This window comes from Vulpes vulpes, chromosome 4, assembly GCF_048418805.1.
Source record: "Vulpes vulpes isolate BD-2025 chromosome 4, VulVul3, whole genome shotgun sequence".
NCBI classification, from domain to species: domain Eukaryota; kingdom Metazoa; phylum Chordata; class Mammalia; order Carnivora; family Canidae; genus Vulpes; species Vulpes vulpes.
Genome location: NC_132783.1, coordinates 55,089,421 through 55,112,389, shown reverse-complemented (window position 1 = coordinate 55,112,389; position 22,969 = coordinate 55,089,421). Strand labels below are relative to the sequence as shown.

The 22,969-nt window shown below is 39.5% G+C and overlaps 1 protein-coding gene across 5 annotated transcripts in view; it reads left to right on the top strand.

Moving 5' to 3' along the window:
* Positions 1-22,969, top strand: part of AFF1 (ALF transcription elongation factor 1) — a 200,990-nt gene that overhangs the window by 149,235 nt on the left and 28,786 nt on the right. For all 5 annotated transcript variants that reach the window (XM_072754981.1, XM_025998127.2, XM_072754980.1 and 2 more), the window contains 6 exons: positions 3,382-3,468; positions 4,623-4,659; positions 7,897-7,948; positions 16,529-16,583; positions 16,705-16,742; positions 19,515-19,671. In XM_072754981.1, the coding sequence (XP_072611082.1) occupies positions 3,382-3,468; positions 4,623-4,659; positions 7,897-7,948; positions 16,529-16,583; positions 16,705-16,742; positions 19,515-19,671 (426 nt within the window). The remainder of the gene's footprint in view (positions 1-3,381; positions 3,469-4,622; positions 4,660-7,896; positions 7,949-16,528; positions 16,584-16,704; positions 16,743-19,514; positions 19,672-22,969) is intronic.

Sequence of the window (22,969 nt, the reverse complement as noted above, 5' to 3'; positions counted from 1 at the left end):
AGGTTATCTTGATTAAGCTTTTGTTTTTATCTTCTCCTGGTATTTCTGAAATCCTTTGGTATGATGAGTCATAAAAACAACAAATGACTTAGAAAATACGGCCTTAGCATTTTCTCTAAGAGTATATGTGATTTGTTTTATAGTTATTTCAAAAGCAAATGCAATAATAACAGTTAGTTTGTCTTCTATATATGTCAAATGCTACTCTTAGGTTTTGTGGTGTGTTAGTATACTACTTGTGAAATATCTTATTTAGGATGATGGCAGTAGAGTACCAGATAAGTGATTTTAATTTAATGAACCCTTTCACTCTCCCTCCCTTCTCAGCCAACATCACTTTCACATCACTTTCCTAAAATGGAAATACATGAAAATGAATGGTTAATGCAAGCAAACAGATGAGTATTTTCATTTGGAAATCATACAGAAAGCAAACAGAAGGTTGTCCTGGACTGAGGAGGGGCACAGGTCTTGACATAGTGGAGACTTAGAGTTTGTCTCCCTTCTTTTCTCCTCTCTTATAACAACAATGTATGAAGATTGCCAGAGGTCCTAACACAAATCTTTCTGATGGGCAATAGAAGCAGTAAATAGTTACCTAACAGAAAAAAAATCAATCATAGGGGATATTGTTTGGTTCTCTGGTGGAAATATTAAGAGTGGAAGTGTTTTAATGAAGGGGAGGTGGTGGCCTGTAATTCCTGCAGCTGATGTGGGGTAAGAAGACAGCAGATAGACACTACTAGAAACTAGGAAATGGTCACACACAGGATCCAGACAGGGCACTGTGCCCTCATGTCCTCATGGGCATTTGGAAGCAGCTCACATTTTCTACTTAAAGTGGCCTGGCCTGGACAGCCTTCTGGGTCAGTGCAGCACTCGTGGGCATGACCTCAGTGTAGCATTGCAGTGATGTTGGTACAATGAGTGGCAGCACTCATTCATTCATTCATTCATTCATGCAACAGATATCCACTCAGCCTCACATACTTTTCTAGGCACTGGGGATTCCATATGACTAAGAGTTCTTGCTCAAAAGGGAGAAGATAATTATATAATAAAAATATCTGCTGTGAGTCCTATAGCAGACAAATGAAGAGGACTCGACAGAGGAAAGATTGCAGAAAGCCTTGAGGTGGGAACAGATTGGTGTATTAGAAAAGCACCAAGAGCCAGACCATGTGTGTGCCTAGAGCACAATGACCCAGGTGGAGAGGGAGGGAGGAGCAAGAGCAGCCATGGCACCTAGAAGTGGAGCCTGAGGCAGGTGTGAGAAGTCACTGTTAGGGTGGGTAGTGAATTCATGACCTTGCATGTAGCTCTGGCCAGCCTCCTTGACTGATGACCCCAATTCTCCCAAGGCCTAACTCCTTCTAGTAAGCTAGGCATTTAGGGAAGTAAATAAATTCTTTCAGACCTTGGGCAAACCACTTAGGGCCTGAAAGAGTTTATGCACTTTCCAACTGCCTAATTTAATAGCTTGGGGCAGCCTTAGGGATTGAGAGTACAATGGACGTTTTCTGGGAATAATTGGTGACTAAAAAGTCATAGATACCACTGGGATTCTAAAGAAATTCTTGGAAAACAGAAGAGGGGAAGAATACTTTCAAACACCTGCATTAATTACATTTTCATATTGTAGCGGTATGATGATCCCATTCCTTAAAGGGGATAGTCAAATACATGAAACAGCCGGGAACTCTCTTTGGTGCAGTATTGAAATTCTTTAAAAATTAGACTTAATTAAAAGTTGTGATGCTTTTCATTTATGGAGTACTTTCTATGACCATGTATCTAAACTCTTTACATAAATTGCCCTCATTCCACTTAGGAAAATAAGTGGTCTTGGTTCGCCTCTCCCTGAACACAGCTGTTCAGAGGGCCCAGGCATGTGAGACTGCCAGGGCTGGTAAGGATCGCAGTTCAGATTCCAGTCTGGGCCCCTGGCTCCAATGCAGCTACTCTTTCCATTCCGTTTCAGGACAGAATTCTTCCTTTGTGCTAAACAAAGCAGAAGGTTAGTCAGTAGACAGGGGCATGTCTTTACCTTTAGCAGAAATTAGTTAAGAAAGCCAGCATCACTTACTTGGCTTGCTACTGTGCCAGATCATTTGTCTGTCTTGGGGTGATAGCCACCCAGATAGTGGCCGGGGGGAAAGGCAAGGAGAAAAGGTACAGTGGCTGGCAATGGAAATACTGCTAGAGATCCCTCTCTGGTTGCTCAAGGATCAGACGGCGTTTCTGTGGTAATGGGCAGGTTGGTCTGCACTTTGAAAAGAATGCAGTGTTATAATACACAGTGTTGTACACCTGAAGTAATTCAGCACAGTCTCCGGCCACCAGCTTGCTGGAGTTGTCTGTCATTCTTTAAGCCAGTTTCCCAGGCAAGGTGGACACATATGGGAATGGATTTCTTGCTCTTAGATTAGATGAGCCAAGGGGCCCACACTGTGCGTTGTCAGCCATCAGCCTGATCCACTCATTTTGGACCTCAGTTTTCTCCTCGGGAAAAACGAAGGGATTGATATTAATGATCTCCAGTTACATTTTAGCTCTTTACCAAAGTGGGTGCGTGCATACGTGTGTGTGTGTGTGTGTGTGTGTGTGTGTGTGTATGCATGCACACACATGCACATATTTGTGATTAGACATGTTTAATCTGACATTGTTTTCTGCCAGTTTTTTTAGCAAAGCAGACTATAGGTCATAAATGTGCTTAGAAAATAATTCATGTCAAGATAAATGTATTAATTTGTAAGACAGAAATCTTGCCTCCATGAAAATAGTGAATAGAAGTAAAACTTGTTACTGGAAAGGGAAGGTAATTTCTTAAGGTCCTTTCCTCAAAAAAAAAAAAAAAAAAAAAAAAGTTCGTATGTCCTAATAGTGTTTATCAGGGGAGGGTCAAATCCATTAAAACTCTCCCAAGTGGAACAAGTGACCTGAATTACTTGTTTGCTTAAGTCAAACAGGAAAGTTCTTCTTCCTTTGAACTTAAATAATTCCAGGAAATTCAATAAAGAAGCTGAGGGGAAAAAGAAAGCATTGAGTAGAGACTCCGTGGTCACAGTTACATAAGCTCTGTTAATACCTATTACTCTTTATATGCTTTATAATATTCAGTGTTAAGACTGTTCATGTTCTGTATTCTCGTTTTTTTTCTTCTTTGAACTGATCTCTGTTTTGTGAGTTGGAGATTATCAGCGCTGAAACATAGCCCTTTAAATAGGAGTCTTTTTTTTTTAAATAAAATAACTTTTATGATTTCTCTTTTTATTTACTACCAATCCACTCTATGTTTAGTGTAAAATATTAACTTACTTAGCTGTAAATGTTCTATTTATAATTTACTTTTTCTTCCCTTTCCAAATCTCTTTCCAGGAAATGACCCATTCATGGCCACCTCCTTTGACAGCAATACACACGCCTAGTACTGCTGAGCCCTCCAAATTTCCTTTTCCCACAAAGGTAATTCCTTACAAGTCCAGCAGGCATTGTATCCACACCAGTGCAAAGTCTGAAGTATTCCTGGGAGCTAGATGGATCTAGCACTCGCTGATGAAATCTCTGCAGATTAGGTTAAATTTACAACTGATTTAGCTTCTGAAGTGCTTCATAATGTTTTCAAACACTTCACTCTCCAAACTATGTCAGTAAGAATGTCTTATATTTGTATGAGGTTCTACAGCTTATGAAAGCATTCAGCACTTTTCAGTAAATTCTCTCATGTGAGATTTTTTTACTTAGACATGGGAAAACAGAAGTACAGGAAAAGTAGGAGAGGTAGAGGTCTGATTCCTCATTTGGAATTTAGATATATGCATAACACATAAATCTTATACTTCTCATGCCTACTAATTTTTATAAAGTTTGATGTGATCATTTGTATTAGTGCTGGTTTTAATAACAGGCAAATCAGTTGCTAACTTGGATGTTTCCATTGAAGTATTTGTGAACAGTGCATTTTAAACACTGCCATTTTCCTTTGCTCATTTGTACTTTTGGATAACCTTCAGAGTATAGAAATAGCACCTTCAGATCTGTGTTCTGTCCAGCTTGGTATGCAGGCAGATTGTTAATATAGCTATTCCTTTCCATGGTATTATTTTCATACTCAAACCAGAATTTGGTTACATATTTTCTCATGATAGGATGTTTGTTTGTTTGTTTTAAATGTTTGTTATTACTGGTTTTAAGGTAAAACATTAGACTTTGAATCAGTCAGTCTTTGCTTAACGCCACAGGCAAAATAAATTCTAGGATAGAATAGAAGAAGAAATAAGTAGAAGAAATAGGGATCCCTGGGTGGCGAGCGGTTTGGTGCCTGCCTTTGGCCCAGGGCGCAATCCGGGAGACCCTGGATCGAATCCCACGTCGGGCTTCCGGTGCATGGAGCCTGCTTCTTCCTCTGCCTGTGTCTCTGCCTCTCTCTCTCTCTCTGTGTGACTATCATAAATAAATAAAAATTAAAAAAAAAAAGAAAAAAAATAAGTAGAAGAAATAAAAACCCATTTTACATATGTAAAAATTAGATTTATCAGTATTCATTAGACTTAGCAGTGATGTAGCCTTAGATTTATAACCCTTAATATTTTAATAACTAGAGATTTTTTTCTTTCTAGGATTCTCAGCACATTAGTTCTGTGACCCAAAATCAAAGTAAGTGGAACTGATTATTGCATTGGAGAATAAAGCATGGTTTTTATTGTTGTAATATGAAAAAACAGTGAAAAATAGCCCAGCACAGGTGAGATGCTTCCTATGTTGAAAGAGTAGGAATGGAGTGCAAACATAAAACTTCTTTAAGTGAAGTTTCAGATTGTTAGGAAGAGCTAATGAAGATGTCTTAGTAAAATACTTGGCAAATAAAATGTGTCATAATTGTAACAAATATAATTCCCTGACATATGTACATATCTCGAAAGTGACTCTCAAAGCATTGTAACCCAGGAATAGTATATAAAACAGATTGGGATATTTTGTGTGGTTCGTGTGTGTGTGTTTCCCTCACAAAAGTAAGAAATTTGTGTGAGGAATAGAGTACATAGGTTCTTTAGTTTTTCTCAGTGTGTTTGTCCTGCAGTTCTTGTTTGGTCCCTCTTTATGGATTGTAAGTAGTTGAGAATTCAGAGGGAAACAGAAGTAAGCTAACTGGATCCAGCTTTTCTCTTCATTGATAACCCCTTGGTTCAATAAATTTTTTGTGTTCTGGCAACGTACAAGGCATTTCAAACCTTATAAAAATGACTAGGGTATTTGCAGTCATTTAGTTTATGAATATATGGTGAGGTGTCCAAGTTATGAAGTATTAGTCTTCAAAAAAATAGGACAACCGAAGTAGGGTTTGTCTGTATGTTGGGAGAAGGTTGCACATAGATACTCCTTGGAGGTGACTCTTCCTCACCTGTCCCCACCCCATTCCTTTTCCTCATTCATATTTTTCCCCTTTATTTTTCCACAGTTAATAAATTGCAGTATGTGAGGAGAGTAGGAAAGATGAGGAAATCAAGAAACAAATACACTTTCCTTTAGAGCAGGGGTGGACTGGACCCACTGTAGCCTGAGAGTCCCATCTGTTCTGCAGCTAGTTTTTGTAAAGAAGGTTTTATTAGGACACAGCCATGCCCATTCATTTATTATTATGCTACAAGGTACAGCATGCAAAGACTGAAATATTTACTATCTGACCTTTGTAGAAAAAGTTTGCCATCCTCTCCTCTCGATACTGAATAAGATCTTGCAAAGAACTCAACTGAATTTCCCCCAAATGCAAAGAAATAAACCCAATCATCCTGCCACAGTATTTTATAAGTAGCAAAGTAAAATGAACATAAATTAATGGCTCCTTGGGGGGAGATTGGGAAATCTTTTTGATAGTTTCTTAGGGAGATTGGGAAATCTTTTTTTTTTTTTTCTCAACATCTTGGCAGCCTATCCAGAGACAGATAAGCAGTGAAGTGGCACAAGTATTGGATGGATCACCAACTCAGCTGTGGACAGGATTGCTGTATGCTCCTTTACCTCTTGCTCTCCCTGCTCCCCATTTGCTAGGTAGGGCTGCCCGTCAGGCAGATCCCATCTCTTCAACTGGGTTGCTCACAGGTTTGGTGATTGCTCACTCCTGGTTTAGAAAGACGCTTTAATCCTTTAAATTGTTTGATTTCCTCTTTTAGCAAAATATGGTTGAAGATGAGCTAGTAGGTAAGCACTTTCTTGGCTGAGGATGGATGGCATTCTCAGCCAGTGGAGTAGTGTGGGCTGATATCTCCTTGCCACGAGATGTTTTCAGACCCTGGCAGGTCTCCAGTAGGCCTTGGCTCCCTAGATACTTACCCTAGGGTTTTTCATGCTGCTTGCCACTCTGTTAGTGTTCTGGGGAACCTTGTTTACTTTTGTGAGAGTTGGGGCCTCGTTTTATGCTAGAGAGTTCTGGTTGTACGTCAGATGAAGAGGGAGCTATCTTAAGGTTTTGGAGTCTGTAGAGAATGAAGTATGCCTGAAGATAACTGGAGCTTTGTGGCACTTAAAACACAGTGAAGAGTCCCTGTGAATGCTTAGAAGAGTGACTTCAGCCCCTCCAGTTTGTAATCCTACCTCTAGCTTTCTAGCCCCAAGGGGAAGCATTTACAAATATCACATAAGAGCTGCTGCCACCATGAGGATGAAGTGATTCATTGCAAGGTCTCCACATGACATTTTGGGGAAATCTCATTCAATGCTGTTTAAAAGGCGCCTGTATTTCCATGCTGTTTCAAGTTCTGTTTCAGGTCCCTACTGTCTCATGCCTAAAGCAACTACCCACATGGTTTGTTGCCTCCACATTTAATATTTCCCCATTCCTTTCTAGGTTCTACCGGGTGGTACCACTAGATTAATCTTTCTGAGTAATCTCTTTATCCTGTCACACCCCCTTTGGTGGTGTCTCATTGCCTAACAGAGTTATAACTTACCATCCTGGCATTCAGAACCCTTTGAAGTCTGACCTTTACTCATCTTACCATGGTGTCCACACATTTTATACCCCATCCTTCCCCTTTCCAAATCTGTGCCGTTTTAAATCCTTCCCTCTTCTGTGCCTATGCTCACACTGTCTCTTCTGCCTGAATGCCTCCCCCCTCCCCTCCCTTTGGCCAGCAGTCATTCTGTCAAAATCTCACCCATCCTTTGTGGCACAATTCATTTTGCTCTTTGTCTAACTTGCCCTCTTAGTCACTACCAACGGAGAGACTGTTCTTTAGATTAGACCGTTAATTTATTTGATTGATTTGTGTACATTGTAGATAGCTGTGTGCCTGTCACCTGTCCCTCAGGCAGTTGTAAGCTCATTGAGGGTAGGGTTCAGTGCCTTGAACATCTTGTATCTGTACGGTAGTGTGAAGAAATGATTGGGGGCAGGTGTTAAATGATGGGGGGGGGGGGCAGTTGAGAGGAAGAGCATACTCGACCAAGGGCAGAAACATATAAAGGGACTGCTAGCAATCACTGATGCGTAGGTAAGGGCAGACCGGGTAGGCGTGAGAGCAGCCCTGTCATTGCGCTTGCATGTGAGTCCACCACAACTGGATGTCAAGGAAAGTCAGTTCCCCAGCATGTAGGGAACTTATCAGCCAGGTGGTGGGGTATGCTACAAGCAGTGCTCTTCTGTGTTTTTTGCTCTGTTCAGGATATTTCAATTCTGAGCAAGTCCTCTTTCTGGAGGTAATATGTTATTATGTAATGGTGAGATTGTACCAAGTGCAGTGTGTATAGTAAGCAGTATGGTTGATGGAGTTTATACTAAGTGTTTAGGTGAAGACGGGTGAGGGGGACAGCAAAATAAAAGGGGGGGGACTTACAACTAGCAAACCCATGGGTATATCTCATTGTGCTGCTCTGATCATTTTCCTTCCCCCACAGAACAATATGATACATCTTCAAAAACCTACACTAATTCTCAGCAGGGAACATCGTAAGTAAAATGCTTTTGTTTATTAGAAGTTTATAATGTAACATTGTAGACTGCATTGTAATTACCCATGTAAATCCATTGCTTAAATTTTTTTTTTCCCTACTGCTTTCAAGTAATGACTTGCATAAACTACCACTGGATTGTAAAAGGAAGTAATGCCCTACATTAATACTTGGATTAAGGTCTTCTCTTGAAGGTTCAGGCACTACAAGAGAGTTTGCTAAGGGGCTTTCTCAAAAGAAAGGCATTTGAGCCATTCTTTACATATTAACAGTGGAAAAAGAAATTTTAGCTTTGTAAATTTCAGTCTTAAATAGCTTTTGCGTTGGAAAACAAATTTTGGAGGATGTGTACAATTTATGATTTTTTTTGCCACTTTTTTGGCCTGATTTTAACTAATAAAGAACAAATTCTGTTGCCCAGCTGTTCTTGATTAAGGGCAAGTTAAGTCCAGATACATTTGGGGGTTTTTGCAACACTTTAAAGTACATAATAAAAATTTGGGTCCAAATCAGCATTTGGACCCGATTTGTCATTTCTTGAAGGCATCAAAGTGATACTTCTTTCTTTTCATACAACTGCAAAGGGTTTTTAGGAACAAGGTGATACTCCAGTATCTAATCAGTGACAAGTCACTGTTACTCCAGTACTCCCAGTCACTGGGAGCTGCCAGCCTCCCAGGATTTCAGGTGTATGCTCCAGCTTGGCTCTGGGCAGTGTTTGTTCCATGTATCTTGGAAGGGGTCATTGCTATGGGTTGAATATTTTTGAAAAGCTGTGTAGTCGAGGCAAAGAGGTTATATTATCTTTTCACCATGCCTGAGTTAAATCACTGCCAAGTGCCAGCCTCTCAATGTCCTGTTCAATTCTCCATCGCAAAATAAGAGAAAAAGAACAATATAACAAATTTTTTAAAACAGTAATTTATTGTAGTTTGAAGGATGGACTTTTTTGTACATGTAATAAAAATTATTTCATTTGTGGTACTAGCAGATGGTGAGATTTTTGCTTGTTTTTATTTTCCTTTACCAGAAAAAAAATTTTTTTAAAGCTATGTGCCTTTCCCCCCCCCCCCTTTTTTTTCCCTTCCTTCCTTTTTAAATTTTACTGGCTGCTGAATTCTGGAGGTCTGGAATAAGGAGGAGGTTTGTTAAACTAATGGCTGGTAGAGTAGAAACTGTAGCTTGAGGGACCACAATTCTAATGATTCTGTGGAGGCTCTAACTTCCCCCAAGGCTTTACACCTTGTGATCTTTGTAATGATTGGTAGTAAAGTCCTTTAGACCATGAAAGGTCCTTGTCAGTGTCTTTGGGGGCAGCTTGCATCCCCCTTGGCAATAAGAATAGAGGGGAGGAGGTCCCCACAGAGCAGTGTGTGGAGGCAGCAACACGAAGAGAAGGAACCCGCTGTGTCCTTAGGCCTGTGGGTTGAGGAAGAAAGGCAGCTGGATGTGAGCCAGGGCAAAGTTACACCCTCTTACACCCATTTTCATCAGCTTTCAGGCTCGAGTAGTTAGACCATTTTCTTTTTCTTTACTAAAGATTTTATTCATTTATTCATGAGAGACACAGAGAGGCAGAGACATAGGCAGAGGGAGAAGCAGGCTCCCTGCGGGGAGCCTGATGTGGGGCTCAATCTCAGGATCCCGGGATCACAATCTGAGCCAAAGGCAGATGCTCAACCACTGAGCCACCCAGGTACTGCGGACTTAGACTATTTTCTATGACAGTTTTGCTCCTCAGAGAGATAAGCAGTTCTGCTGAGTTAAACCACAGAAATCAAAGGTGCCTGAAAGTGTGTGACAGGTATACTTGTATCTTCTGACATACGTAGTGCTTCCTGTACAAAACTATTCATTTGCCATATATAAAAGTATAGTTACCTAGAAAATAATATTTATTATGATCCTGATAGATTGAAGGAGGAGAGGAAAGCAAGGCCTCATGGAAGTGAAGAGGAAGGGAAGCATGACGGAGGAGAGAAAGTAGTACTAGGGCTCAGTAGATGATGAAAGTGGTGTCGTTGTGTTTATCTGGGGCTGGGGCTGCTGGTATTGATAAGTGCCAAACGCAACTCTGGGAAAATGGAATCACTTTAGTGTTCCACTTAATTTGTAAAGTGCAATCGTTGTATCATATTTAGTATGTCACATCTGTTAGTGCTCACGGGTTAATTTAATCTAGTGTCAACATTAAGTTCTTTGACATTCAGTTAAACTATTTGAGAGGCAGAGTGCCAGAGAGGTGGTCTAATGCACTTTGTATGTCAGAGGAAAAAAAATGTTCATTTCAGGGTCATGTGTACTATGGTTTTAAAAATCAATGTAGGTCTTTATGCTTTTATCTTTCAGTTGCTAGTACTTGGGAATCCTTAGATCTATTGTTTTCTGGACTGAGCTCCAGGTGACTTGGAGAGATTTCCAAAAATTGCTTCCATTCATCCATTCAGAGCATAACTAGTGAACATGCTGTGTGTCTGGTGCTCCTTGAGGTACTTGGAAACAGTGGCCACTAAGAAAATTCTTCTTTGTCTTGTAACTTAATGCTGGTGACATGTCATGCAAACTAGGTGATGTGTGGTGACAGGCTTCAGGAGCAATTCTTTTGGGTGGTGGTGATAATTTTGGGAGGGAGGTCATGAAAGATCTCTTAGATGAGGTGACATTTGATCTGGTGCCTGAATGATGAGAGGGAGGCAGAGAATTTCTGCCAAGGCTTTAGCCTGATAGATTTTGCAGCACTCCCTGAAGTCATTTGAAAACATTGGGGGAATAGTAATTCTTAACTGGAGTGACAACTTTGAAGTAAGTAGTTCTTTGCGTATGCAAAACATGGTTTTGGGGGAGCCTGTGGAGGTCCATTTTAGTCTCATATTTGATCATAACTGTTGGGCAGCCCGGGTGGCTTAGGGGTTTAGTGCCACCTTCAGCCCAGGGCGTGATCCTGGGGTCCCAGGATCGAGTCCCACGTCGGGCTCCCTGCATGGAGCCTGGTTCTCCCTCTGTCTGTGTCTGTGTCTGTGTCTCTGCCTCTCTCTCTCTCTCTCTCTCTCTCTCTCTCTCTCTGTGTGTGTGTGTCTCTCATGAATAAATAAATAAAATCTTAAAAAAAAAAAGGTGATCATAACTGCTAATTTCCTGCATTAAGTGACCATAGGCTAATTTAAACGGGGACTGAAAGATTGAATATGTTTTAATTCACTAAGAATCTGTTAGCCCCCAGGCAATTTGTGTATTCCGCCCACTGTAGGGTGCTAGACTATTATATCAACAAGATGTGGTCTACTTCCCTAAGAATGTATATTCGTCTCACCCCACAAGGGCCTTCAAAGCCCACCAGTAACTTACCTGTCTAACCTCCTTTACTGTCCTTTTCTCCCCATACTCTGGCATACTTTCCATTGTGGCCACGTTGGCCTCCTTACTGGCTGTCGTCTTTCTTTTTCTTTCAGATTTTATTTATTTGAGATAGAAACAGAACACAAGTAGGGGAAGGGGGGCGGGGGCAGAGGGAGAAGGAGAAGCAGGCTCCCTGCTGAGCAAGGAGCTTAATGTGAGGCTTGATCCCCCAACCCTGAGATCATGACCTGAACTGAAAGCAGGTAAACTTAACCGATTGAGCCACCCAGACGCCCCTTCCTTGCTGTTTTCTATGCCCTAATCACTCTACCCCTTATTCCCGCAGTGGATGCCATCCCCTTATCAGTGCAAACTTCCCTGACTACCCCATGTAGAAAAACAACCTATACCCATCTTCACTCTTTTATTCCCCTCCACAGGCTTTTTACCCATTGGAAAGGTAAACTTTTTTCAGCAGTAATTTTTCTAGGTTTTTCCTGTTTGTCCAGTATGTCATTCTTGCATTAACATCTTATTTGTCATACTTGTTTTTTTAAGTAATCTTTCCACCTACCATGGGGCTCAGACTCACAATCAAGAGTGACTCCCAAGATCAAGAGTCCCACGCTCTACCCACTGAGCCAGCCACACACTCCTGTCATACTTACTGATTTAATCTTACTCACTTCAAATTTCCCCTCATTTATATACTCTTATAATTTTTCTCATGTCCTTAGGTGACCTCGGATAATCTTCACTTCATCCATGGATGAAGTTTAAATAGTCCTTTACACTAATGACAAGTTTTACTTTGTCAACCATAATCTTGAATACTATATCTCCTGTCACTTTCCTCTCTGTGTTGTGTATCCATAACCTCCCATAGACAGTGTCTCCATGAATTTGAATAATGCCAACCACTGCCACCATTTGGAGAGAGTTCCCCTTGGATATAGTGTCACAACTGCTGGAGATTTGCCTTTTCAGCTTTTCATTTATTATATGTGGAGACTTCTTCATACTTTGTAGCTTTCTGTCATCTCCTGCAAAGCATTTGTAGTCCTTATTTCCGCCTTTGATCAAAAAAGGGAATCACAGCCTGATTGAATTTTAGATTTGGGGAATTAGGTATATCTGCTCTGGAGCTGAACCTTTTTCTCCCCACTCCGTTGCCTATTCTATTCCCCATGTCGGTTTGAAGTTTGTGAGATTGTTGAAGTTCACACACTCTCACGTGTTCATTAGCGGTTTCTGAAAAGTATTACTTGCCATCTTAACCACACCTAATACCAGGGTTGTGACTTATTAATTACTGTGAGCTTGCCTTCACTTGCTCTTTCCCAAATAAAATGTATGGCCTGATCTTAGGAAACATTGAGCCAAAAAAATTAACGTATTTAAGTAGTTTTTGGGTTTGAATTGAGATGTTACAGAATATTGGCAGTGAAGTCTTTGGCAAGCCCAGGACTGGGGAATGGGAAAGGAATAAAGGCTTGTCTTGTGTGTCTTCACACAGCAACATTTGGGCTCTGACTCACTGAAGCCTCTGTGCCGGAACCTGTACGTGGCTCTTTAAGCTTTGCAGAGCAGCTGCCTGAAGAATGCATTTGTACAAAGGGGTTTGAAGATTGTTTCTAACCTTTAAGTAAAAACTCTACCTCACCAGTAATGTAAAATGTGGTCACACCTACGTGTTAGTTCAAAGAGTTGCCGTACCTGAGTATTTGGCTTCTTTTGAACAGTGCCAAGGTAGGCTGTATGGTGACATATGCTTTGAAATAACTGCTTTGTCTTGGTGTTTGGAAGTGAAATTAGTCATTTAACCAACTTTTAAAGTATGTAAGGCTTATAGTTCATTTATTTTCATAAGAGAAAAATAGTGTATTCATTTTATTCCAACAGGATAATTATTGTTTTCTTTTAAATCAAAGTCTTTCAGGGATCCTGGAGCTTAGATACTCCTCCCTATCAGGGAGGTTTTCTCTAGCCATTGTGCCCTCTATTGGCTGGAGCAAGGCGATCGTAGAAGGTGGAATGGCTGTTGGATTCCAGATCCAGCATGTACCAGCTTCATGATCTAGGCAGGCTCGGTGGCTGTTCTGAGCCTGTTTCCTCTCCCTCAGACTGCGAGGGGATGATCAGAGGAGAGGCAGCCTTCAGGGTTGTGCGTAAAGGCAGTGTCGGTAGAGTTCTGATCACTCAGTGGGCACAGCTATGTGTTACTGTTATTCAGCAAAAGGGTTGCTGTTCATTCACCTGGCCTTGTAGGGAACCTGCCAGGCTCTGCATATAGATGATATGAAGGTGAAAATTACTTGGTCCTGCCCCAGAAAAGTTTATAATTGAGCAGTTGATTATGTCTTTTGGGCCTTATGCTCTCTTGACCTAGATCTTACTGGTATGAGTGAGGTCTGAGAAATTTGATTCCCTTCTGGTGGGTGCAGAGGTGGTCACCCAGATGTGCTGTGATTAGTTTTGCTGTTTTTCACATGAAGGACCAGTTCTCCTACATAGACTATGTGAAGTGTGGTAGAGTAATGTGCTTGGCCTCAGGCCTGTTTGTGAGACAAGCAGGGGATTTTAGCAGCTGCTTCCTTTACATTTTTTTCCTTATCTCTAAAAATAAAACTATTACCTGTTACTAGGTTAGATTTCCCCCAACTACATAGATTCTTTTTTTATTTAAATCACAATGGCATTCATGATTAATTTTCTGTATTAGTAAAACTTAGATATGGTTTTTAAGTAACTTTTCTTTGTACTACTTTTTATTACAGATTCAGCACATGTTTGTTATAAAATACTTTAGAAGTTAATCTTGCTGGTTTATGTTAAGCTGCCCATCTGGTGATATAATAAACTGTGGTTTCTGGAAGATGCTGTGGTTTCTCTTGGCAGGGTTGGTAGACACTGATAATACACTTTGTCAATTTTTGCACTGGGGTGCCTGGCTGGCTCAGTTGTTAGAGCATGTGACTCTTGATCTTGGGGTCATGAGTTCAAGCCCCACATTGGGCCTATTAGAGCTTACTCTTAAAAAAAAAAAAAAAAACTGATTTTTTGCATCAAATAAATTGTACCGTGAATTTTGATGAGATGAAATACCATGTGTAAATAACCAGTATATCCCACATAAGGGGTAGATTTGTTTGACCCTGTGGGTTTATCATTGCTTTTTGAGTGAATGTTTCTTTGGAGATATCTGGAGCATTCTTCCTTCAGAGGTCACTGTCCCTCATCTCTTTAGGTGTCATACCTGCAGGGTTATTTGGTCATTGTCTACGTAAGGCTCTGAAGGGGAAATTCTCAGAATCTGGGACAGCATTTTTACAGTCCCTTTTATTCCCTAAGAGCAAGTAGAGCTAAAAGTCAGAATATAACATACTTTCTGACTTTAGGAGAACATATTTGTGGAAGCCAGGCAGACAGCTTACAGCATATTTAGTCTTCTGCTTACAACAGGAAGTGTGATTGGTTACCTGATTATTGATGTTTCAGAAAATTAAAGCAAGTTAGTTTTGTATAAAACCCAATGACTAAGAAACAAAGAGCTCCACTTATTGTGGTTTTGTTGGTAGTGGTCAATATTGGGTACACTGTCAGGTTTAGTTTTTGTTTTTCCATGGTTGTGTTGTACCCTACATTTATTCAAAGGTACATCTTTTTATCTTTTGCTTGGGTATGCCCCAGCCAAACCAGGACTTGGCAGTAACACCATTGAGTGACTTTTTCTTATATACTATTATGATATCTACTACCAAATCCTGCATCTGAAGGCTGCGTTTTCTAGCCTTGCTAAAATTAGAAGTTAGCTCTCATTAGATAAATATTGAGCAGCATCTACATTTACAAGTAGCTAACAGTTTTCATATTTTTAAGAAACTTATTGCAGATAGTTTTAGTACATTTGTTGGTGAAAATATTTCCTTGGCAGAATTACAACATTGCATGTAGGTGGTCATTATGAAAGAGCCAAGTTTTATCATTTATTTTCATTAGAAAATATAATGATTTCACCAAGGATTCCCAAAATAATCATGCTTACTTATTACTTCAGTGGTAGGTTAGTGGGTTTGCAGTAAAAATCAGATTATTGAAGAAGTATTTTATTTTAATTAATTTATTTGAAGAAGTATTTTTAGAAATACTAAAGGATTATAACTTCCAATACAATTTTGCCTTTTGGAGCATTAATGATACTTAAGGAGATTGGTTGTTTTTTTGTTTTGTTTTGTTTTGTTTTTCATTTGCACATTTCCTCCAGTAGTCACGCTCATAAATTTTGGGGGAAATGGGAGCAAGCAGTTTAATGAAGGATTGATTCTTTTGATATTTAGGCATCCCCAATGGATGATGGTAAAAGAGGAGGAGATAGGGAAGGGCTAAGATTTCAGGAAACACATGCAGATTGAAAATGGCTTTTTTAAAAATCAAAATATAATGTTTGCTTTTAATATTCAGGTTGATCATTAACCAGAATGCCTAGAGAAGTATTAAAATAACTTTGAGGAAGCGAACTGAGCTTTTATATTTTCACTAGAATGATACCTGTAAAGTTAAGCATATTTTCTAGGCAATAATAATATTTGTATATTCTACTCTTTCAGCTCGTTAGTGTTTAAGCAGACTGTGTTTGAGAATTTGTATGGGGGGGCAGTGAAAAATAAAGTTCGGTATTAATAATGTCCTTTGGACGAAGCTGTAAGAAGCCTGCACTGTTCGGTGACAGTGGCCTCTGTAGCTTCATCTGCCTTACTAGGTACTGAGCTGACATAGAGCACTTTTTTCTTGAGTCCCTTGGCACTGTTTTCAGCACTTGACAGATATTCACTTCTCCAGGGTTAGCTAATGATTAATCATTTATTCTATAGAGTATAGAATAAAATAGAGTGTATTTGGCGTATCTTTTCTCTTTGTGGTTGTCACTATTTGTCTTGTTTGTGTGGGCCTGGGAACATGAGTCCCGAGGCTGGCCACAAGGCCCTGTCTCATGGTATTTCTGCTTTTTAATGCTCAGAACGTGTGAAAGAGTGAGTCTTGAGATGGTAAGGAGCCTGGACTGTGTTATAAAGGTAAAACTTAAATTTCCAGGAAAATGAGACATTTGATGAATAAATAAAAATTAGACCGTATTCCATCTCTCTTTTTTTTAGTTATAAAGCATATTTTCTATTTATATGCTAAAAGAAATTATTAGAAATTATTTTAAATCCTCCAATGTCTTTGCCCCTGCCCATTTCAGCATGCTTGAAGATGACCTTCAGCTCAGTGACAGTGAGGACAGTGACAACGAACAAGTAAGTTTTGTACACCCCATAATACCAGTGATCCTTTTAAATCTAGTATTTCTGAGCTGCTTATCCTAATCTGTTTTTTGTTCTTTTCCTGGTCCTTCTTCCCCTTATTGTGAATCCCTAGAGCCCAGAGAAGCCTCCTCCTGCGTCTGCACCTCCCAGGTATTGTGTGCATGTGTGAGCAAAATGTTTGCATTTTTCTACCAAATGGTGAAAATACAGCTTTATTTAGTGCTTTCATAGCTGTTTCCTAGGGAAAGACATGAAGGATCACAGAAGAAAGTACCTGTTTAATTTTTTGGAAGCTTAAATAAGCCTAGAGAGGTTGTTAACTCTATAAAAGAGAAAGTCCCTGTACCCACCTAAATCATCAGTTTAAAATTTTTGAGACTTTATGGGTGGCTCAGTCAGTTGAGTATCTGCCTTTGTCACAGGCTATATCTTGGGGTCCAGGTTGTGATCTCGGGGCCTTGGGATGGAACTGGGAGACTGCTTCTTCTCTCCCTCTGTCCCTCCCCCTCGCTCCTTGCTTTCCTCTCTTTCTCACTCTCTCAAATAAATGAATAAAATCTTAAAAAATATATAAAATATTTGAGAGTTTAAAAATAAGCTCAAATCACTTTTTTCAGTATAACCAGTATTTTCAAAGTTACGCTGAAGAGCCCAATGTTTGTATGAAAATTTTTATGGAGATTTATTTGCTCTTTTCAGAAGTTGTAAAACTGAATCATTTCTAGAAATTGTTTTCCATAGTACCTGTTTTCCCAGTCATGAATTTCTAATTGTTTCAGTTGCTTTCATTTCATTTTATTTTATTCTATTTGATTTCACAAATAGATTTTTTTTAAAGATTTTTATTTATTCATGAGAGAGAGAGAGAGAGAGGCAGAGACACAGGCAGAGGGAGAAGCAGGCTCCATGCAGGCAGCCTGATGTGGGCCTCGATCCCGGAACTCCAGGATCGTGTCATGGGCCGAAGGCAGGCGCTAAACTGCTGAACCACCCAGGGATCCCCAATAAATAGATTTCTAAGTAATCTCTATACCCAGCATGGGGCTTGAATCCACAACCCTAAGAATAGGAGTTGTGTACTCTCCCAACTGAGCCCAGTCAGGCGCCCCTCAGCTGCTTTTAAAAATGACCTAAAATACATTTTAGTGTGATGGAAAATGGCAGTATTTTTACTTTGTAAACAGTAGCCATATTTCAGAAAATAAGATGCTTTAATTTTTGGAAATGGGAGTTACTGGAATTGCCTTTATAATATTTTCCTCTGGTACTGAATTTACTAGTATATGCCAGTATATACTGGTGTGTGTGTATATATATATATATATATATTTTAATTTATTCATGAGAGACACAGAGAAAGAGAGAGAGAGAGAGAGAGAGGCAGAGACATAGGCAGAGGGAGAAGCAGGCTCCATGGAGGAAGCCCGATGTGGGACTCAATCCCAGGACCCCAGGATCATGCCCTGGGCCAAAGGCAGGTGCCAAACCGCTGAGCCACCCAGGGATTCCCTGTATATAGTGGTATATTAATGAATATACCAGTACCTGCCTTCCATGGACAGAGTTAAACTATGCTATCGCTGTTGTACTTCTTGAGATGGGGTCATCCATTCTGAAGCTCAGCAATAAAACCTTCCTGTCAAGCATGTGATGTTAGAGTTCATGTGAAGGAAGATCATGTATTCATAAGCTCTACTCATTTATTTATATTCTATTCTGTTCAGTAATTTTTCATGGCTTGTAATAACCCAAAAATTATGACGAGCCTAACTTAAAAGTTGAGGAAAAGAGGAAAGGTAGGCATAAATTAGAAGCAGGAATAGCATTGAAAGTGCATCTCATTCCATTCATCACTGACTTAAGTTACCAGTGCGAAAAGGACCACAAACTTGATATAGCATTTTTATATGAGGAAATTATAGCATAGTGTGTGTGTTTTAAAATTACTTCAACTAGTGACTTTAATTTTTTTTTCTACTTATTACACAATTTTATTAGGTCAGTATTTTAGGTAGATGTGGAGGCTTTCAAGATTATAGTTATTGATTTACTGCTCTGGCCGATTCCATCTGGGGCATGACAAGCTATGAAATTCTGTGTGTGTCCAGCAGTGCGATTAGCATGTGTTTTCTCACTGACCTAGAGTTATTGCCCTATTCTTAAAACTTGGATAGTTAATTTCTACTTTGGCTGGTGTTTGAGGCCACTCATTAAAGGAAGGCCTCTTTTACATTGCTGCCTAAGAGTGTGACTGGATTACCTTTGAGGTCACTTACCAGAGGAACACCATTTATATTCAATAAATCAGTAATTCTCTGGCTACCATTTGTTAGTTTTCATATAGAAAATAGAGGGAAATTTTAATGTATTGGCCGTTCTTTTATAAATTAGCTTCTTTGGGCTAAAATGAACCAATTAAAGTAAACTTTTAAAGCGTCAGAAAGTAAATATTTTAGGCTTCGTGGGCTACATACCCTGTCTTAAAACTATTCAGTTCTACTTCTGTAGTATAAAAGCAGACACAGACAATATATAAAATAATGAGTGTGGACATGTTCCAGTGAAACTTTATTTAGAAAAACAGGCAGCCTGTCCATGTTGGGGTTTACCAACTTCTGATACGAAGCATTACCATCAGATGTAAATTTTGTATAGCTCAAAATGTTCTTCAGGAGCAAAATTCCCACAGGCTTTTCTTTTATGTAGTTATTTGGTGAGCTATTTTAAGGATTTTTCACTGGGTTTTGAGCCACCATGGTCTTTTCCCTCAACTGGATGATAATGGTGATTTAGTAATATGGAGGCCCTTGCTTTTGAGTAGCAGAAAAATGATCAAGAGGTTGGAAATGAGTAGAGAGGGGGAAAAAGAAATCCACCTTTGAGGTGTCTTCAGAGTCTCTCTCCGGGTTGCTTGCTTCGCAGTGCCCCGCAGTCGCTTCCAGAAGCAGCGGCCTCAGCACATTCCAGTAGTGCCGAGTCAGAGAGCACCAGTGACTCAGACAGCTCCTCGGACTCCGAGAGCGAGAGCAGCTCAAGTGACAGCGAAGAGAATGAGCCCCTAGCAGCTCCGACTCCTGAGGTACCGTGTCCCCTCCAGGAGGCAGAGAGGCAGTCTAAGATGGCAGCGTTCTGTCCTTTGGGGCTAGCGTCCACTGTGGGCCAGCACTGACCCTGGACTGAGTGGTTCTGTCCCACGGGCACCTCTCTCCTACTCTTGTGCTGTGTAGAGCCGAGCCAGCTATTTCTATTTACTTCTTACAGACATGTGGCAACAGAGGTTTGGGAGAGAGGCCTTTCTCTCCTATTTAAAATAATATGTTCTTCTCTGTCATTGCTAGTGTTGTTTGGAAGAGTAACTCATTAAGAAATGTTTGCACACCATTTTCTTTTCCCTTCTGTTGCGAAAAAAAAAAAAAAAAGCCCACCCACAAAAAAAAAAAACCCAAACTTGTTTTTTAGTAGGCTGCTGTTATAATACTAATGAGAATTCTTTTTGAAATTTCAGGAATGCATGAATTAAGGAAATCAAAAGGAGACAGCCCAATTTAGCAAAGGACAAGAACGTGAACTAGAAATAAGTCGTCAGAGGTTCTATTTTTGAATCACTAAAAGCCATGCATTAAATTGATGGCAAAGTGATTTTACCAGGGCTGTGTTTCTTGCTCCCTTTGCTCCATGTAAAACAGGGATAATTGTGTTTGCCTGTCACCCCTACCCTTGGGAGATATTGTAAGATAAACAGATGAGATGGCAAAATCGCAAGCACTAAGTATATCTGGAGGATTTATACTATTTTTTACTGGATTGTTTAATGCAAGAAGTCTAGTAACAATCAGGGTTGTCAGATGCCCTCAAAACTTGGAATAGTGATGTAAAAATTATGCTGGGGAAGACTACCTCGTGGAAAGGGAAGAAAGACATTTTTGGTGAACTAGTCCAGCTTGTATAGAGAAAATAACTCTGCATATTTTAGTCGGGAATCCTGGGAAATGAGCTTTTCTGATTAAGAAAGCATTGAAGTTCCCAGTATTTGTCTCTGCTATTTAGCAATCAAGGCAGTTGCACTAGACCATTAACTGAATACATCTGGAGAACATGTAGTGAGCCTTAACAGCCATGTCTGAGAGCAAGAGAAACTGGAAAAAGAACTCCAAGTCATTTTTTTTGTTGTTGTTAGATATGAATTTATGTCTGACACAGAGTAAGTGCTCAATAAATATTTTCTGGAGTGAATAAACATGAATCAGCATTAACTGCACTTAAAATGCCTTTTAGATTGTAGGAACTACTCTGTGTATATCTGGGGGCTATTTCCTTGTGTGATACTAATCACTGTTGAAATAATTTTTCTGTGCCTCAGGAAAAAAGATATTGAATATGCTGTGCAGACAAATTGTGTGTTTGTTCCTTGTTTATAAGATCTTTGCTTTATGTCTCACCTTATTCAATTAGAAAAATCTGCATGCTTGTTTGGTTACTAAAAGAAGGAAGATAATTGAATTAAATAATAGAATTCAGTTCAAGTAAAATGGAAACGGTACAGATTTGGCTGAATAATTGAAACTTGAAAGAAGAATTTAATCTAGTGTTTGTATTAATGAAACCATTATATCTTATTGCTCAAAAGGTTACTGGAATAAATTTAGAGACTCTTAGTTGAAAAATAAATGTTCCCATCCCACTTTTTTTTTTAATCGCCTTACAAATAGGCTGATATTTGTATGATTGTGTTGACAAGCAAATCTATCTAGACTTGGGTACAGTTTGTGTGTCATTTCCTGACACTTGATTTCACCAGAAATATTTTGTCTGGGTCTAGATTTTAAACCTTTCATTTCCCCCAGTGTATTTAACTACCTTCTTTCCTTTTAAAAGGAATACCCGCTTTATTGTAAATCTCCTGTGTGAGAGTAACATGAATTCCACAATAAGCCACAGTTACTAATTTTAACTTTCTCACTTTTTTTAAAATCTATTTTTAATGCTGAGAATTTTGCTTTTTATGGCTCTGTTTTCAGTTCATTTGACAAAGTAGTCCAGTGATCTTATAAGATCTAAAATGTCCTGTGCCTGTCAGTGGGCTGGCAGTGAACAAGGGAGGAAAGCCGCTTTTAGCTCCGCTTTATAGTGTGAAACGAAACGTAAATCTCAGCTTTTCACAATATGTGGGACACATCGTCTTTTACTGCTTTGGTTCAGAAAAAATGCTTCTCTTCTCAGTTATTCAGGGGTCTACTTAGTTTTCTAATCTGTTCACTGTCCAGTTTTTTGTTTTTTGTTTTTGTAATAAACGACCTTTGTTGATGTTTCAACACCAAGATTCAGGCCCATAGCCATCTAATCCTGAAGCCTTTTTTTCCTACTATACCATACTTCTCTTCATTTTCTTTTTCTTTCATTTTAGGATTCATACTCAATGACGATGTTTTTACTAAAAAAAAGTAGACATTTGTGCATAGTTTATAACTTTTTCTTCAATATCACAATTCAGCCTAAAATGAACTTCTGACAATTTGAGGAGTTAGGACAGGTAAAGGGACATGCAGTTCAAACATTTATTAAAATGCCTAATAAAAAACAAAAGGAAAAAAAAATTTTTTTAAATGCCAAATGAAAACCAATCTGGTATTTTTTTTCACACCTGATGTTCAGTGTTTGGGTTGTGCCAGCCCAGGGTGGCTGTCAGTGGGGCACGGGGCAAGGTAGGGCAAGAAAACAAAGTCCAGACCTTGATCCTATCCGGCACTTAGACTTAAAATTCATTTTAGAATCTGTTTCAATCAATCCCTTATGTAAAAAGTTTTCCACATCTCAACACCCAAATATCTGACCTTAAAAGAATTCTATACATTTTCCCATCTTTATAGCAGGTCTGTAGAAAGGATTGGCCCTACTGATTCTCCTTACCTGGGCACATAAACTCAATTTTACCCTGCAATTGGGACATATGCCTCCCCTTCTGGACATTTTTAGGACCACAGTGGAAGAAAATGTGTTTTATTTCTGTAATCAGGACATTCCTTTAGTAGGACATCCCTACTAAATGTATCTTATACTGCCCTGTTTTGGGGTGGGGGAGAGCAGATGTTATTTATACCAGGAATGACTTTCCTTTTTGGTTCACGAATAAATACTCTGTCAGTGATTCAGTTGGGGCTGTAAACTTAGCTCTGGTGAGAGATCCATTCCCTTCCCAAGAAAGGGTTTGAAGGGTTTGGTTCCTTAGGTGAATGGCAAGTGATATATCCTAATGTCTTGTCCCGGGTTAGCCACCCAGATTACCACACCCTCAAGTGTTTGCAGGAAATATCGTTTGACAAGTAGGTATTGGGTGCTAATCTTTTCTCCACCCTTAACCATCATCCTGTCTTGTTAGA